This window comes from Musca domestica, unplaced genomic scaffold (genome assembly GCF_030504385.1).
Source record: "Musca domestica strain aabys unplaced genomic scaffold, Musca_domestica.polishedcontigs.V.1.1 39, whole genome shotgun sequence".
Classification (NCBI taxonomy): domain Eukaryota; kingdom Metazoa; phylum Arthropoda; class Insecta; order Diptera; family Muscidae; genus Musca; species Musca domestica.
In genome coordinates this window covers 5770577-5789964 of record NW_026712326.1, presented here as the reverse complement: position 1 = coordinate 5789964, position 19388 = coordinate 5770577, and the positions used below count along the sequence as shown (strand labels likewise).

Genomic DNA, 19388 nt, shown 5'->3' with positions numbered 1-19388 from the left:
CTATATGATACCCTACACCACTATGCATATTAAGTAGAGCTCTCGTAAAAGAAAGGTTTACATTGGACATTTCTGAGCTCTATGAGATATCTTGTACAAAATATGATTATGGTAGAGTGCATATTCCGAAAGTTGGAGATTTAAACCCCAAATCGGATGAAACATATATATGGAGCTAGAGCTTTATCTGAACCGATTTTCACCAAGTTTTAAATGTTAACGCCTAGAATGAATTCGCTCTAAAGTGCAACTCTTCACTCACTTTGGTGAAATTAGCCATTTGGTGCACAAGAAACCTAAAATCGGACGAAGATATAGAGGGAAGCTATATCCAAATCTGATCCGACCTTGATAAAATTTGAATCATGTATTGCTAGGCTGAATCTGATATCTGGTGCTAAATATCAGTCTTGTGGAGTGCATATAACGAATGTAAGGGACTTAAACACCAAAATCGGATGAAACATATATATGGGAGCTATATATAAATTTGGACCGATTTTCACCAAATTTTAAGTATTAACTTCTTGAATGAATTCGCTGGGAAGTGCACTCACTTTGGGCTGAAATTAGACATTTGGTGCACAAGAAACCTAAAATCGGATGAAGATATACATGGCAGCTATATCCAAATCTGAACCGAACTTGATAAAATTTGATCTATGAATTTCTAGGCTGCATCTGATATCTGGTGCTAAATATCAGTCTTGTGGAGTGCATATAACGAATGTAAGGGACTTAAACACCAAAATCGGATGAAACATATATATGGGAGCTATATCTAAATTTGGACCGATTTTCACCAATTTCAATAGGGTTCGTCCATGAGCCAAACAAATGTTATTTAGAAAATTTCATCTCAATCGAATAATAAATGCGACCTACATTTTGTTTACAAAAATACGTGGACAGACGGACAGACAGACGGACGGACATGCATAAATCGACTCAAAATGTGATTCTATGCTGATCATTAAAATAACTTAGGGTCTATTTCGTTTCCATCTCCATCTTACAAACAAATGCACAAAGACATAATACCCTTATCACTATGTGGTTAAGGGTAAAAAAATTGTTCTCTGTAATAGAGAGTAATATAAAGTTATACCAATGAGGGAATTCTCCAGACTTAAGCAAACAACTGAGAGAATTACTATTTTACTTTGACGTATCATGGGGAGTGGTTCACCAGAGAAACGGAGGATTCATACAATAAATTTTCACAATTGCTCTAATTTAGACAAAAACCAGTAAGGAAAGGTCAAAAGTCGGGCGGGGCCGACTAAATGATACCCTACACCACTGTGTGTATTTAGTAGAGCACCCGTATCAAAAAAAGTTTTTATTGGGAATTTATGTGAATCATAATCATACCAACTATGATTCAAATAACATGCTGTATAGTGCATAATATGACTTCGATAAGGATTATATTAAATAATATTTATTGGAGCAATAGACGTACCGGACCGAGTTCCCCAAACGGTAAAATTCGGTTCAATATAAAGAAATCTATTCAATTTGGTCCGATATTGCATATATGGTGAGCAATAACCGTAAAATCGGGCGAAGATGTATATCGAAGCTATAAAAAATCTGAACCGATCTCGATAAAATTTGGCGGAGGTATTTTCGAGCATTATCTGATGTTCGTTATCAAATATCATTGTTGTGGTACTTTTCACATTTTGGTCATGCACGAATCTTGGACTTACCAATACTAATATACAAGGTGAAGGTTATACAACTAGTGATTACAGTCTACAATTTTCGACTTGAATTAAATTGACGTTTAGATATTTAATAGGAACTCTTGGGCTGGTTGTGAAACTTTTCTAGATGGTCATTTATACAAACGGCTTGAAGATGGTGTTCCTAACCAATAATAACCAACCAATAACACTCACGCTTAATGCCAATTGCAGCGTTTTCCAGGCGGAGTGACCAGTACTGGACCTGTGATTATGTAGAAAGTCATGTGGCTCTGTAGGCTATCAAGTCAAGTGCCTCTAATTCTAAAGCCTCTTCTGACTGCAGGAAAGCCCTTCCTTCCTTATATCACTGCTTTAAGAATCGCGGTATGCGGCAGATGGGAGACAGAAACACTAACTTTATTTGAACACTGACTCCATGACTACGCTGGTTACTGCACTTCACCCCATAAAGCTTTCCTTCAATTTTTCTATCTCTCCTATCACCACGATTTTTTTTTTCCAAGGATGAACACAACAGACCAAAAGTCTCCGAGGGAGGCAACTGCTGACTCCCATCTAGATGCGAATCCTAAAACCAAAGCCTACCAAACCGAATGATTCTTTGAAATTCTTTTATTAAATTGAAAAAAATCAAAGATTTTAGAAAATTATTCGAAATACTCATCTTATTTTACTTTTGTATAAAATCGAATTTGGAGATAAAAATACTAAAAATTATTATATTGTAGAAATTAATTTAATGGCCTGTATCAACATCTTAAACAAGGTTATAGATTATCCCCAATTTTCGAGGTAAAGTATACGTCATGATATACAACACATCTTATCCAAGATTGTTATGCAACTTGCAACACGTATGAAATGCACGTGGGAGTTTGAAACAATCAAATCTAACTCTTACATTTCTATATTTCGTTAAACTTATCAAAGATTTTGCATCTAAATATGCACATAATGTTTGTTAAATCCCAAACTTGTTGGGGAAACATCACGTATTGCAACCGTTATCTACCAAAACCTTAAAGAAAAAAACATGCAACAGATTATGTATTCTGATGATGTTGTGCACTTTTACTCCGACAACTGACCACAGCCATACTTAACGAATTTTACCCATACACAAATAAATGCTTATTTTTAAGTTGGACATTAAAGTAAAAAAAATAAGAAACACGAAAAAATGCATGATTTTTTGCCACAATTTTTATGAGCAAGCTCATTCGATGCATGCCACAGCAGGTGGTTGCAACAAGACGGCCAATTGAATGCGAAAATGGCCATTCACTTCATTGATATTCTTGCATCTGCGAATTGTGGCAGAAAAAAAGTGCAGCGTGTTTAAATATTTTCAACGGGTCTTGTTTTATAATGTCTCACCCTCTCCCTCTCTCTTCTCTTTTCTCTCACTTTCTTTCTCTTCAGCACTATGAAAGCCACAACGTGGTTGTGTCCAGTATTAACTTTATTGTGTGCCGCACAGTTAGTCTACACAGCACAGAGGGGCAATTATGGCAGTTATCACCCGGCCATGGATGCCATGGACTCGAATGTGTTACAGGTATGTATGCATGTGTGTGTGTGTTTGAATGTGTGTTTTTGGGAACATGAATGTAAATGGGTTTGAATGAATATTAATGAATTGAATCGTTGTCCTAGACCAGACCACATCCACAGATATGCTGGTTGCTTGTTACGCATAGGCCCTGTAAAAGGACTATTTATATCCATTGTGATGAATTGGCCAGAATGTTTGATAGTGTGTGTGTGTGTGCGTGTAAATAATGAATTATTTGTGTGGTGGTTATCAATTGCATTGTCTTAAATTTTATTATTGTTTTTCTACTTTTTTATGGGATAATTTAAACATGTGGTGATATTGAAATAAAGTTAAGGGATTGCAGCACCTGAATGTTCCATATGTTTATAAAAGGAGTTCAAAGTATGAAATAGTTAGAATTTCTTCCGAACCCATGTTTTACCGCAGTCTCAAGTGGTGACAAACCCGCAGAGAAAATCCCATTTTCATTCTGTTTACTTGACAGGGAACACTTTTGAAAAATTCAATGACGTCACATATAATGCTCTATTCAACGAATGATTGTCGTAATTTTAATTGAATTATTTAATTATCTACTTGTTCGTTTCGATATTTAATTCATTAAATTTTAAAAGCAATATTATGTTAATACAGTGCTCAATCAGAGGCTAATAGTAATTAATTGCCACTGACTAATTTAATGGAAAATATGAAGGTAACTGTCACTCATGGAATAGCGAGAATTCAATGGTGGAGACATGTTCCCAGGCTTTGTAGTTTTAATTGCATTGATAGGCTATAGCTTTATATGTGTTTGTCAAAATTATATTGAGATTATGTCAGGTCTAGAATATCATTATGGGCCTTTGGAAGTTTGATAGACCCATAATTGCTTTTGAGGATTTTCATACAATCAGTTTTTGAGTCGATCCGTCCGTCCGTCCATGTATTCTTGTGAACAAAATGCAGGTCGCAGTTGTTATCCGATTGAGATAAAATTTTCCAAACAATATTTGTTTGGCCCAAGGATGAACCCTATTGAAATTAGTGATAATCGAATCAGATTCATATATAGCTCCCATATATCTTGAACCGATTTCGGGTTAATTCTGCACCAAATGACCAATATAAGTTCAAATGACCTGCATTTCGGTACATCTCACCGAATTCAGTCTGGAAGCAAGTACATCAACTTTGGAGAAAATCGGTTCAGATATAGCTATAGCTCTCATATATATGTTCCATACGATTTGGGGCTTTAAGTCCCTCACATGCGTAACATGCACTGCACAAGAATGATATTTGGTACTGGACATCAGATACTGTTCGAAAATACCTCTATCAAATTATATCGATATCGGTTTAGATTAGGATGTAGCACCCATAGATATCTTTATCCGATATCAGGTTTATTGTGCACCAAATGGTTAATATCAGACCGAATGGAGTCAATTTTGGCATTCCGACCGAATTCAGTCTAGTAGCAAATAAATAAAATTTTGTGAAAATCAGTTCAGATATAGCTACAGCTCCCATATATATGTTTCATCAGATTTCGTGTTAAAGACTCTCATGTGCATAATATGCACTCCACAACAAAGATATTTGATACCGGGCATCATATAGAGGGTGAGATAAAAAATAACTGCAACAAAGTCAAACACCATAATTTTTTTTTAATTTTATTTAATGAAAGTAAAAATTTCGGAAATAGCATCAAATCTAAGAATAAGTTTAGATTTGTTCGAATTGGTCACCTTTGGCATTTTGGCCCATTCCCGGCGAAACTTTGGTATTTTTTAATGCCAACCTTTCTTTCCAAAATACTGTAGACACAATAGTCCAACGGATTTGTATCCGGAGATATTGGTGGCCATTGTGTGCTGGAAATGAAGCGAGGAACCTCATTTTATAACCATTCCTGGGAGACGCGTGCTGAGTGCGATGGTGCTCAGTCCTGTTGGAATGTCCAAGGTCTGCGGCCAAAATGTTTGCGTGCCCAACGCTTTAATACACTCTCCAGAATATTTTTGCAATAATATTCGGCATTTATTCTAATGCCTCGGTAGATTAATACGAGCGGAGACCGACCATCGGCTGTTATGGCGGCCCACATCATCACCATGGCCGTCGCTTGAGTTCTGGTGGCCATCCGATGGTGCACATTTTCAGCTTACCTCTCTGGAAAGTAAACACGATCATTTTGTTTGTTTAAAAACTGCTGGACAATGAATATTTTCTCATCGGAGAAAACCAAATTCGGCAGTTCACCACTTTCGGCTAAGCGAAGCAAATCTTTAGCTCTTTTGAGTCTATTTCTTTTTGTTGCGGTGTAAGTTCTTGCACTTTTTTATTTTTAGTTGCCGAATGGAATATTGGGATATGTTCAGCTCACGATCCATTTTTCGGCCACTGCGTTGCGGGTTTCGATCAAGTCGCTTCTTTACTTTTCGAACCATTTCTGCTGATGTTGCTGTTTCCTTCCGTCCACTTCTTTGAGGTCGGGCTACGCTACCAGTATCACAGTAAAGGGCGATAGTACGGGACACAAAAGATTTATTCACGTTTTAATGCTGATATGCTCTAACGATAGCCACTTGTGGTTTTCCAGCCAAATATGAAGAAATCACACCATCACGAAATTCTCACCATGGAAATTCTCACCAAAATGCTTTTGTACGCTTGTAAACAATATAATGAGCTGTCACTGGAATAATTTTAACAGCTGTCGGACGAGTGGCTTAGAAATGACGGCAGTCTGAAGTTGGTTGAAGTTTTTTCATCTCACCCTGCATACCAAAATTTAGACCTATACTGACAGTTCTATGCAACATTGTTTCTTATATAATTGTAACATATACTGCCAATTTGCAGCAAATTCAGGGCGAAATTGTGAATGAAACACCCAAAAAATCTTAAAGCTGTCTGTTATATGGGGGCTATACCAAAACGTGGACCTACATAGCCCATCTTACCTATAGACCTAAAACACGTCTGAGTAAAAAATTCCGCAGACGGACGGATATCGCCATATCGATATACATTTTTTATGCTGATCAAGAATATATATACTTTGTGGAATCAACAATTTATATTTCGAGGTGTTACAAACGGATTGACAAAGTTAATATAAACTCCAAGCTGTATCGAAGGATGGAAGATGGATGACCTTTACATTGAGCTTGAAATCCAAGATATCGCATACATTGCAAATTGTATGCACTCTCATATATTAAAGAAGGGGATGTTAGTTAGTCTAGTCTATGCATCGTTGACTGCTCAAGAACGACTGGAGATATTATCAGAAATTCTGAATGGTCTTTTGGCAGAAAGAGATAAAATCCAAAAAAAATCTCATAAACATATGCCAGCAATTTGACTTTAAGAATTTTATGCACCCTGCAACACAATTTGTGGGGGATACAGGGCGCATTTATCGTCCGATCCTCACGAAATTTAGCATGGAGTTAGGGTCATAATAGAAGCCTAAAGATGTTAAGAATGTTCGCAAAATACTTAGGGATTAAAATGTTCCAAAAAGTGAAAATTTACCTACAGGTTACAATTAAAGACCCATTGACATGGAATTTTGCATGAAATTGAAGGGCTATCGGATTATATTTAGTGAAGTAAAATGGCCCACAAGCGCGACGGAGGGCGTAAATATAGAACAAACAACAAAGGTAACCTTTTTAGTGATTTTTGGAATTTTTGTAAAAAAATCGACTAGAATGGGTTTGAACTTAATAGGGTTCTTGAATAAATTATAGTATTGTAGGGTATCACATTGACGGCCCCGCACGACTATAGCCTTCATTTAAAATAGAAATTTCGTGAAAAGCTATTAAACATATACATATGGTTTATTGTGAGAATTATGGTTTATTGTGTCTGAAAATCCACACAAGGACTTCCTTGTGGGTACTTTATACCACGAAAGAGTTCCCATATAACGGTACCCCCCGATATTCGGTATTTTGATGATTTTGCCCACATTTCAACGGAATTGTCTGAAAATCTACACAAGGAGTTCCTTGTGGGTACTTTATACCTTGGAAGAGAATTATTTATATAGGTCGACGATATCGATTAGCCCCATAAAACGGTACCCCCGATATTCGGTATTTGATGGTTTTAGCTACATTTTTCAATTGAATTGTCTGAAATTCCACACAAGTAGTCCCTTATGGGTATTTCACCCCCTGAAAGAGAATTGTCTATATAAGTCCACGATATCGTATAGCCCCCATATAACGGTACCCCCGAAATTCGGTATTTTGATAATTTTAGCCACATTTTTCAATGGAATTGTCTGAAATTCCACACAAGGAGTTCTTTGTGTGTACTTTATCCCTTGAAAGAGAATTATCTATATAGCTCCACGATATCGAATAGCTCCCATATAACGGTACCCCCGATATTCGGTATTTTGATGATTTCAGCCACATTTTTTAATTGAATTGTCCGAAATTCCATACAAGGATTTCCTTATGAGTATTTCTCCCCCTGAAAGAGAATTGTCTATATAGGTCCACGATATCGTATATTCGGTATATTGATGATTTTATCCACATTTTTCAACGGAAGTGTCTGATAATCCACACAATAAGTTGCTTGTGAGTACTTTACTCCCTGAAAAAGAGTTGTCTATATAGGTGCACTATATCGTATATCCCCCATATAACGGTACCCTCCGATATTCGGTATTTTGATGATTTCAGCCACATTTTTCAATGGAATTGTCTGAAAATCTACACAAGGAGTTCCTTGCGAGTCTATATTTGTTCACAATATCGTATATCCCCCCATATATCGGCACCGTCCTTTTCAATAGATTTTATTTTTTTGAAAATTCTCTAATTCGTTCCAAATTGTGAAGGGTACTCAAAGTTCGACCCGGTCGAACTTACAGCTTTTTTACTTGTGATTATTGTTGCCTCTTAATAATCCATGAACTTACTTCCACTTATTACTTTTTAATGAATTTATTATCTCATCTGAGAAAAATTACACTTTTATTAGTTAAAAGAGAATTCTCATAAAGCAAATATAGAGAAAATTGTATTATCAGATCCAGCTTTTTATAATTTTCTATCTAATTTTCCATGTCATTTGTGATTTTACAAATTCAAAGGATAACTTTTTTCACCTGCATATGAGTTATACGTTGACTTAATTAAAAACTTCATAATACATTGACACATGACAGATAAGTGTTTCCTTTGCATGACTGGTGATACTTTTTGCCTTTGGAATCAGTATTGCCTTAGGAAAATATGAGTTGACAAATAGACTGCATTTCCAAGTCTATCATCATCATTATCAGCCTGACAGTCATAAGTTAATTTAAAAATGTTTAGAATAAATCACTTTACAACACCTGTAAAACTTACATATTTACACATCATCAACAACAGCAACATCATCTTGTTCGAAGATGTGTCTGCGTGTGTGTGTAAAAATGCTCTGATCCCCAGTTGAAGCTGTTGATGTTGGATGATGTTGCCTTTTTTCCATTCCTGGTGAGAATTCAATTTGCTAGTTAGAACTTTGCAGCAAAACTAGTCGTTTAACTTCATTAGTTCCATATATTAAAGGAAAAAAATTTTGCTTGCCGCTTTCCATTTGCAATTCCCAGAACAGTTTATTTCCACAACGGTGCGGGGTTGCTTTACAAATTGCTTAGTTAACCTGTTTGCGCCATGGGTGAAATTGTCCAGGGAATAGTTTGTTTAAACACGACAAGTTGTAATTGAAAATCAGTGGTATTTGTAGAAAATACTATAAAGTTATATTTGTGGGGAGGGAGAACTCTCAAATGACTAAGGACAATTGTCATACCAATTGGCAAGGTTTACTGTGAGTCTTCGGGCAAATGAATTCGGAAATTTTCTCCACAGCCGTAAATCGCAGTCTCAATTTTTCATACCCTACACCACATAGTGGTAAGGGTATAATGTCTTTTTGGATTTCTTTGTAACATGGAGGTTTTGAGAATCTTCAAAGAATCACTTCCTGAGTCGATTTATGTATGGCAGTTCGTCTCTCCGTCTGCCCATGTATTTTTTTTTTGAAGAAAATGTAGGTCGCGTTTATTATCCGATTAAGACGAAATTTGTTATCTCAAACCCTTGACGAACCCTTGGTGAAAATTGGTGACAATCGGTTCAAATTTAGACATAGCTCCCATATATATCTTCAAGCGAATTCGGGTTACTTGCCAATATCAGTCCAAATGACCTGAATTTTGGTCATCCTACCAAATTCAGTCTAGAAGCAAGTACATCAAGTTTACAGAAAATCGGTTCCGATATAGCTATAGCTCCCATATGTATGTATCATTCGATTTGTTGTTTAAGTCGCTCACATTCGTAATATGCTTTCCAAAAGAATGATATTTTTATCATGATCGGTTCAGATTTGGATATAGCTCCCATATATATCTTCAGCCAATTTCAGGTTAATTGTTCACCAAATGACCTATATCTGCCAAAAAGTCCTGAATTTTGGTACATCCGACCGAACTTAGTCTGGAAAAAAGTATCAAATTTGAAAATCAGTTCAGAAATATCAATATCAATATCAGTTCAAATATAATTTTTTAAAATTTTATTGATAGAAGCCAAAAATGTCGGAAATTGCGTCAAATTTTAGAATAAGTTTAGATTTCTTCGAATTGGTCACCTTTGGCACAAATTATGGCCTTCAAATGACCAATGAAACCGTCACACGCTGCCCGAATGTTGCTCTCCGGTATTTTGTCTCATTCCCGGCGAAGCGTTTGCTTGAGGTGACACTTTGGTATTTTTTAGTTCCAACCTTGCTTTCTAAAACACTCTAGACACAATAGTGCAATGGATTGGTATTCGGAGATTTTGGTGGCCATTGTGTGCTGGAAATGAAGCGAAGAACCTCATTTTGTAACCATTCTTAGGTGGCGCGTGCTGTGTGCGATGGTGCTGAGTCCTGTTGGTATGTCCTAGGTATGCGGCTAAAATGTTTGCGTGCCCAAGGTTTTAATACACCCTCCAGAATATTTCGGCATTCATTTTGATGCCACGGTCGATTAATACGAGCGGAGAGCGACCATCTGCTGTAATGGCAGCCCACACCATCACCATGGTCAGCTCTTGAGTTCTGGTGGCCAATCGAAGTTGCACATTTTCAGCTGACCTCTTTGGCAAGTAAACACGATCATTTAGTTCGTTTACAAACTGGACAACGAATATTTTCTCATTGGGGAAAACCAAATACGGCAGTTCTACACTTTAGGCCAAGCGAAGCAACTCCTTAATTCTTTAGAACCTATTTTCTTTCTGTTGCGGTGTAAATTCCTGCACTTTTTGGAATTTTAATGACTTTGCTCTGAGCTCATTTTTCAATATTTGCGGAATGGAATATTGATATATTCAGCTCACGAGCCATCACTGCGACGCGGGTTTCGATCAAATCTCTTCTTTACTTTTCGAACCATTTCTGCTGATGTTGCTGTTTTCTTCCGCCCACTTCCTTGACGTCGGGCTACGCTACCAGTATCACGAGGGTAACGAGAGATGGTACGAGACACAAAAGGTTTATTCACATTTAAATGCTGGAATGCTTGAACGATAGCAACTTGTGGTTTTCCAGCCAAGTATAAAGAAATCACACTATCACGCTTGAATTCCATCACGATTAACAATTTTTTTCTGGAAAATTCTCACCAAAATGCTTTTGTACGCTTGTAAACAATAATGAGCTGTCACTGGAATAATTTTAACAGCTTTTGGATGAGTGGCGTAGAAATGACTGCAGTCTGAAGTTGGTTGCAGTTTTTCATCTTACCCTGTATATTTTTGTCCGATATCAGGTTTATTGTGCACCAAATGGCAAATTTAAGCCAAAATTGACTGCAGTTTGGCAATTCTGGCAGAATTCAGCCTAGAAGCAAGTTCTTCAAATTTGGAGGAAATCGGTTAAGATATAGATATATATATGTTTCATCCGATTTGGTATTTAAATTCGTAATATGCACTCGACAACAATGATATTTGGTAGCAGATACTTTATAGAAATACCTTTGCCAAATTTTATCGAGATCGATCCTTTATCAGATTTCAGGTTTATTGTGTCATTATTTTGCTAATATTAGTCCAAATGTAGTAAAATTTCGGGACGTATGTTTCTATTTTGTGGAACCCGCCTCCGATACATATTTTTTTTAATATAATCCTTCTCGATGTGATATAATGCACTGTATAGCAATGCTATTTGGTATAAAACTTAAAAACATCTTCGTCGAATTTAGTGAAAATGGATTCAGAATTGAATATGCCTCCCACATATTAGTCCCATCTGAACCCAAATTGTAACTGCTCTAAATCCAAATTTTGATAGGTGGTATGATCTACATCAAATAAATTCCTTTGTTACGGGGGCTTTACTAAATATGCATAGTGGTGTAGGGTATCATATAGTCGGCCCCGTCCGACTTTTGACTTTCCCCTTACTGGTTCATACCGGCTGCACTATAGTATTTTTGTGCTCGTTGAAACTGTACAAATTTTCACACCTTGGTATGTATATTATTTACCCCAAAAAAGAGAACTGTTTACAAAAAAAAAAGCCAACCAAAATACGAAATCTACTTTTGTCACAAAAAAGAATCAGATATACTTCAGTAACAACACCACAAAACTTATTATTATGTCTGCGAGCAATTTGACAAACAAAAATGTCAGCCATTGTTGTTTACAACAATGTAACATAAGTTCGTGCCCAAAATATGACGTATATCCTCTAATAATAAATGTGGTTTTCGTTTGGAGATTGCAAGGAAATCAAAGCAATGACTAAGCATCAAATCCGCGTCAACCAAGGACATATTTTTTATTGTCATTGAAATTTTGTTCAGCTTTTTCGCTGGCGAGTAACAGGTGCAAAATGTCCCATTTATGGTGACAACAATGGCTAAAAGGGACAATTCACAAACAAATCGGATATTAAAGTTTTATTGTTCGATTTGAATGGCTATTGAAGTGCTTTGATTTCATTATGCAAAAAAATATGGCTTTGGAAAATTCGCTTTGTGGCCTATAGTCTTTGGGGGTATATTAAAGACGCAAGAAAGAAAATTTCATGATGGGTCAAGTTTCCGTGTAATGACGTGTAGAATTTTACGATATTTTTGTAGAACATTTCGTACTTATAACCCGATTTTTTCTATGTCTTTTTCGTCCTTTTTTCTTTTAACCAAGGTGCAAATACAAAAAGGGAGTCTTTGATAGCGAAAAGTTCTAAAAAAATTCTGCTCAGAAGATTTTTGGTAAACTTCTTAAGAGCTGAAATCTAGAGTTGTGCCAATCTAGTTCGATCAAACACATTAGTTTCTTTTCTTGTTTCGTAGACTCCGGTCGCTTATGAGTGCGTATGAGTGTTATGAAATATATGCAATTTATGAGATCACTCATACGTTTAGGAACTGTTGTTCTGAACTATGAACTAGATTGACATAATTCAACCGGAAATCGATTTTGTCATGTTTTCCATTATATTATCATGTTCTTTTTCGCTTTTACCTCTACTTCTGCTCATGAAACTGGTATGACCATATATATCAGTAAATTTCGTATAAGCTACTTATAATGTAGAACGTTCAGGTACATATGAACTATATATCATTTCTTCTTGTTAGACAGACCTGAATTTTGAACTGGATATTCAAATATACAAATACGACATATAACCAGTTTAAAATAACTGATTAAACTATATGTGTATCATTAAAAAGCTTAACTTCAAATACCAATGAAATCGATTGGAGAATGCGGTTAGTCTTTGGAATACCATAAAGGAAGTAGTACTGATAGGGCGGTTTACCAGAACATAAATCTACGTAGAAAACTTGTATAGACCAAAAAGTGTCTCATCAAAATAATGGTTTTAGACCCTGCAATTATTCAAAAAAAAAAAAAGGACTCATGTGATTTAGTGGGTATATGAAAACTTTGCTTCTGGATTTACCGTCTAGGGTTCAAAATTTTAATTTAAAAATTTTAATAAAATAAATAATTACAATGTGCGACAATTTCAAAGGTCGTGGCTTGGTTCATGGATCAAAATCCCAAGAGGGTTTTGGGTTTCCAGGCCAAATTTTGTTGGGCCGATTATATATATAGCCTTAACCATGCACAAAGAACCTCAAATATTTTGCTCTATGCTTCGTAGAATTTAAGATGTAGCTTTAAAAATTGCAAATCCCTATAACATAACGTATGATTATATATCCCTTAATTGGATGCAAGACCTTCGAAACCTAAAATAACGGACCAGCGACGCGGACAGATATTGCTAGACACGAACCGTAATTTAATTTTAGCCATTAACTATACAATGTTGAAGTTAATAGATAATTTTGAAAATCGTTTTTTTACCCTCCACCATACATAGTATGATTAAATTTTGCACAGATAAGGCTCAATCGGTCCATGATATCGAATAGTCCTATACAACAGTACCCCCCGATATTCGGTATTTTGATGATTTTAGCCACATTTTTCATTGGAATTATCAGAACTTCTACACAAGGAGTTCTTAAGGCGTACTTTACCCGCTGGAAGAGATTTGTCTATATGGGTCCACGATATCGTATTAAAAATTCATTTTAGGGTTAAAGCCGTACTCATTTTAGAAGCATGACATTAAGACAAAAATATTTTCCATTAAATTGTATTATGAGTCACCAAAGAAAGAAGTCTCTATTGCAATTATATGCCAACACATCTTCAATGTTCCGAAAAAGCCGAAAATATTTATTAATTTTTGGTTAGTTTTTTCCCTTTCTTATTTCGATTTAACGCCAGAAAGTTTCATAATTTTTTTGTTTCACGTAGAAGGTATCCGAGGGAGAAATATTCTCCACAGAATAAATCATATATGTATGTATAATAGTTTTTTATAGAAAACGCATCCAATCCTTGTCAAAATCTCCCTCTATTTTTAATTCTTTGTCAAAGTAAGAATTATTCCAGATCAAATTTCATTAATCTCTGAACAAGAAAAACTTGTATACTTAATATTTTTCATTAAAAATAAAATCATAATTATACCCTACACCACAAGGTGGTCAGGGTATTATGTCTTTGTGCATTTGTTTGTAACAGGCAAAAGGAAACAAGATAGACCCATAGTTCCTTTTGATGATCTGCATAGAATCACATTCTGAGTCGATTTATGCATGTCCGTCCGTCCGTCCGTCTGTCGTCTGTCCATGTATTTTTGTAAACAAAGTACAGGTCGCATTTATTATCCGATCCAGATGAAATTTTGCACCAAACGTGTAATATCAGCCCGAATTGTATGGAATTTTGCATATACACCCAAATTAATATATAAAATAAGTATGCCAAATTTGATCGAAATCGGTTCAGATATAGCTATAGCTCCCATATATATTGTTGATCCGATTTGTTATTTTTGTCCTCCGCAGCCGTAATATGCACTCTGCAACAACAATATTTGGGGAAATATATCAAATACAGCTCAGAAATACATTTGCCAAATTTTATCGATATCGGTTCAGATTTGGATATAGCTCCCATATATAACTTCGTCCGATTTACCTTTTATTGTGCACCAAACGTCAAATATTTGTCTAAATGGGATGGAATTTGGCACTTACGGCCGAATTGAGTCTAGAAGCTAGTATGTCAAATTTGGCGAAGATCGATTCAGATATAGCTATAGCTTCCATATATATTGTTCATCCGGTTTGTTGTATTTGTTACCCACAACCGTAATATGCACTCCGTAACAACGATATTCAGTGAAATATATAAAATACAGCTCAGAAATATCTTTGCCAAATTTTATCGAGATCGGTTCAGATTTGGATATAGCTCCCATATATATTTTTATCCGATTTTAAACCAAGTGGGCAACACAAGTCCGAATTTAAAACATACAAATACTTCGGCATAACTTTAAATTATAATTATAATCATAGCGCGTATGATTGAATTCTCTCATAAAAACTTTTAATTGTTATGCGGAGCTCTACTAAATTAGCAAAGTGGTGTAGGGTATCATAAAGTCGGCCCCGCCCGACTTTAAGACTTTCCTTACTGGTTTTAAAATAGATTTGTGATTAATATTTTATTTTTCGAATCATTGTACCTTGTTATTATAAGCAAAAAATGGTGATAAAAATACCTAATTAAAATTAAAAAAGTAATGTTTGCCTTTAACGATGACATATCACATTTTCAGTTCATATTACAAAGGGAACACTGCAAATGTCAATCAAAACATTTTTAATTACTGCAAAGGAAGTGTTTCCGTCTATTTTTTTTTTGTTTCTAAAGCTCAGCCACTTGGCAAAGGAGACGTAAAAAAATCAAAACAGCACAAACATTCCATAAAAATAATAATTTCAAAATTTTATAACTTTTATTCTATTTGATACTGTTTCCTGTTTATTATCTGTTACTTATGATGTCCTCTTTTGTGCTCATGTTCATGTCTGCTTTTCTTTATTTTACAGAATGATTATTTCCTTTCGAAGCGTAACAAACCCTCATTGTCGATTGTGAATCCACTGGATGTGCTGCGGCAGCGTTTGCTTTTGGAAATAGCTCGCAGGCAAATGAAAGAAAACACAAGACAGGTAAGTTTCCCAGAAACCGACAAAATCAGAGAGGGAGTGAGAGAGAGTGAAGAAAAAAAAATAATAATTGAAATACTTTAATGCTGTGTTGGGAAATATTTTTGTTTGCAATAAAATATTTCAATCTTTTTGGATGAAATATTTTACCGTTTTCTTGCCAAAAGGACTGGCCGGGTTATGGCATGTTTTCCTTCCAAGATTGGCATTTCAGACGCAAAAACTTTTCCCATAAAATATGAAGTACATAAGTTGAAATAAATAAATTCCCATCAAAGACAATGCTACCTGCAAAAGGTATTCAGGATTTGGTAGTTTTTTGTTGCAAATCATATAATTTAAGTAATTTTTTTTGAGTTCAAACGAATATAATTGATATTGATAAAATTCTCAAAAAGAAATGGAACTTTTAAAGGAATTCCTTTTTGGGATTGTGTACAGGTATTTTCCAATATTAATTGGAAAATGCTCAATAAACATTCCATGCCGAATATATTGGGCAGAGTCTCAGGCTAATTCATTGAACTTTACAATTAGAATTTATTGTTTAGAAACTATTTCAACATGGGAATGCAATCCAAGGTATTACTTTGTTGTTGTTTGAAATGTAATTGAAAGGGAAGATATACTCAAAGCTTCCTTTGATATTTTGTTATTGCAATAAAAACAACGTTTGTTTATTAGTGGAGAACGATGGTAATGTTTACCAGGGGGTAAGGCAGGAAATACCTAGGTTTCGGAAAGAGCCACCAATCCTCTTCAGTTCCCTTGTTTTTTGTCTAAGTGGAGAATCCACAGGAGTTATTTTAAAAATAACTATTATTTCATTTAGGAAATGAAGCCACGTTTTAAAACTGGATTGTTTAAAGTTCATAGATTTCATAATGGGTTCTAACTTTACTGGGAAAAAAATTCTATATAGGTCCACGTTGTCCTGTAGCTTTCATATAACTGTAATTCCAAATATTCGGTATTTTGAAGATCTAGACAACATTACCTAATAGAATTATCTACAATTCGTAACGGGCTTTGCCTCCTGTTGCAGAATATTATCTATGGTAGGTACTGTTATGCGAGGCCTATAAGATTATGTGGACCTATAATCTTATAGGCCTGGCATAACAGTACCTCCCAATATTCGGAATTTGGACGATGTAAGCCACATTTCAAACGGAATTGTTTAAAATTCGTAGTGGATTTTACCTCCTGTGAGAGATCACTATCATTATAGGTTCAAGTCTTGTTATGCACCATCATGTTTTGGTACTTCCTGATGTTCGGCATTCTATTGATTTTAGCCATATTTTTTAGGGAAATCATTTAAAATTCGGTATGTAGAGTTTGAAAGGGGTTCTGTTTTCTGTGGCAGAAGACTGCTGACATAAGCTCATTAATTATTTTATGAGTCATAAGTCGGTACCTCCGAATATTTGGTATTTTAATGACTTTAGCCGCATTTTCAGCAGATTTGTTTTTAATTTGATGTTTGAAACTCGCAATAGAATGCAGGAAACAGTGGACTTTTCGGTATTTTCAGACTTTTTGCCAATCGACTTCACTGGCAAAATTCTTTTCATCTAAAGGGTTCAACTCATAATGGAGGGTATGAAAGAATAATAGGCAAATGTTTATCATTTATACCAAAAAGCCTTCAAAATCTTTCATTTTAAAGTTTACCGAGGAGGATATTAGTAAAACCGGATCCACATCCAATTATCCTCCCCAAAACTAGTTCAACGTCTTTAGATCCAGAAAAGCAATATGGACCTCAATATCAAATATCAGAATTTCAGCTCTATCCTTTCAGCCAATACCATATTTAGTAACATTTAGTACTCATATCCATACCAATCTGCACATGGCCATCCAAAAGACAAACAATTATTTTTCGAACACTTTTGGTAAGCATGAGCAAAACCACCCACAGATACCAAAAGAATTCTCCATATAAATTAGTACTTTTCGTACAAATATAAGACGCATTTCTAAAACATCGTCAAATCTCAAACACAGATACCACCATTAATCTAAATAACAAATCTTAGATATCTTATATCTTTATCCCTTCACCCAATGCCAAATATAGTACCATTCAGTACTTTTCATACAATTATAGAACACATTTCAAAAACACTTACATATGTCCAGCCTACACATGAAGAAAGATCCTTATACCAAATTTCAGATTTCAAGCACCAAATCTTCACCTAATACTAAATTGTGATAAATATTAAACTATTTATTACTTTTCGTGCATTTGTAGTACACATTGCCAAAACCACTTCTTTATCACAAACCTACCCCCAACAGGGACCTCAATACAAAATGTCAGCTTCATCCGTCCACCAATCTGTTTCAAATTTAGTACCTTGTAGTTCACATAAGTACAGCTTCCTACATGCCCCAATCCTACACTCCGATAGTAATCTTATTTTCAATTTTCAGAATACCAGGCAAATTTAGTACACTTTAGTACAAATTTTCGTAACTAACTACATCATACAGTCTAATCTTCATATTTTAAATTTTCAGAATTTCATTCTACCGGCCCACCCAAAATTTAATTTGTACCAATTTTACCATTTAGTACAAATTCCTTTTCCTTTCTTATTTCTTAATTTTAGCCTACACTCCACCATTAATTTTAATTTCCAATTTCAGGATTCAAATTTTAAATTGTACAAAATTTAGTACCGTTTAGTACTTTTCGCATAAATGAGTACACACTTCCAAAACAACGTTTATACAAATATGCCCACAAATTTCAAACTTTTACTCTAACCCTTCACATGATACATAAAAACACCCTTTGGTACATACCCCATATATTTCAACAGTGATCTTTATTCCGAATTTAAGAGTTCTAGCTCCATTGCTTCCTCGAATACAAAGGGTACAATAATTAATACATCTTAATAATATTGGTAATAATCGGATCAGATTTAGATATAGCTCCTACATATCTTTAACCGATTTCGGTTTAATAGTGCACCAAATGGCCAATATAAATCCAAATGACCTGAATTATTGCACATCCAGCCGAATTCAGTCGAGAAGCAAGTACATTAAATTTGGGGAAATCGGCTCAGATATAGATATAGCTCCCATATTTATGTTTCATCCGATTTGGCGTTTAAGTCCTTCACATTCATAATATGCATTCGACAACAATGACATTTGATACCAGAAATCAGATACACCACATGTATTATAGAGCTAGAGGCTTAGATTTGGAAATAGCTCCCATATATATTCTTAATCCGATTTTAGGTTTATTGTGCAAATAATGGCTTATAGCAGCCCTAATGGCGTGAATTTCGGGACGTACGTTTCCCTTTTTTGAAAATCGGCTACAATTTTTTATAATTAATTTTAGCGACATTATTTATCGGAATTTTTTCAAATTTCATATTTAAAGTTCGTAATGGGTACTACAGTCTGTGACAAAAATTTTTGTATGCAGGTCCACGTCTTCGTATAGTCCCCATATAACGGT

At 35.1% G+C, this 19388-nt stretch overlaps 1 protein-coding gene across 1 annotated transcript in view; it reads left to right on the top strand.

Moving 5' to 3' along the window:
- LOC101888397 (uncharacterized protein DDB_G0283357) overlaps nt 1-19388 on the top strand; it is a 106940-nt gene that overhangs the window by 47989 nt on the left and 39563 nt on the right. The window contains exons 2-3 of the mRNA XM_059126480.1: nt 3138-3273; nt 15773-15895. Of these exons, the coding sequence (XP_058982463.1) occupies nt 3142-3273; nt 15773-15895 (255 nt within the window). The 5' untranslated portion in view covers nt 3138-3141. The remainder of the gene's footprint in view (nt 1-3137; nt 3274-15772; nt 15896-19388) is intronic.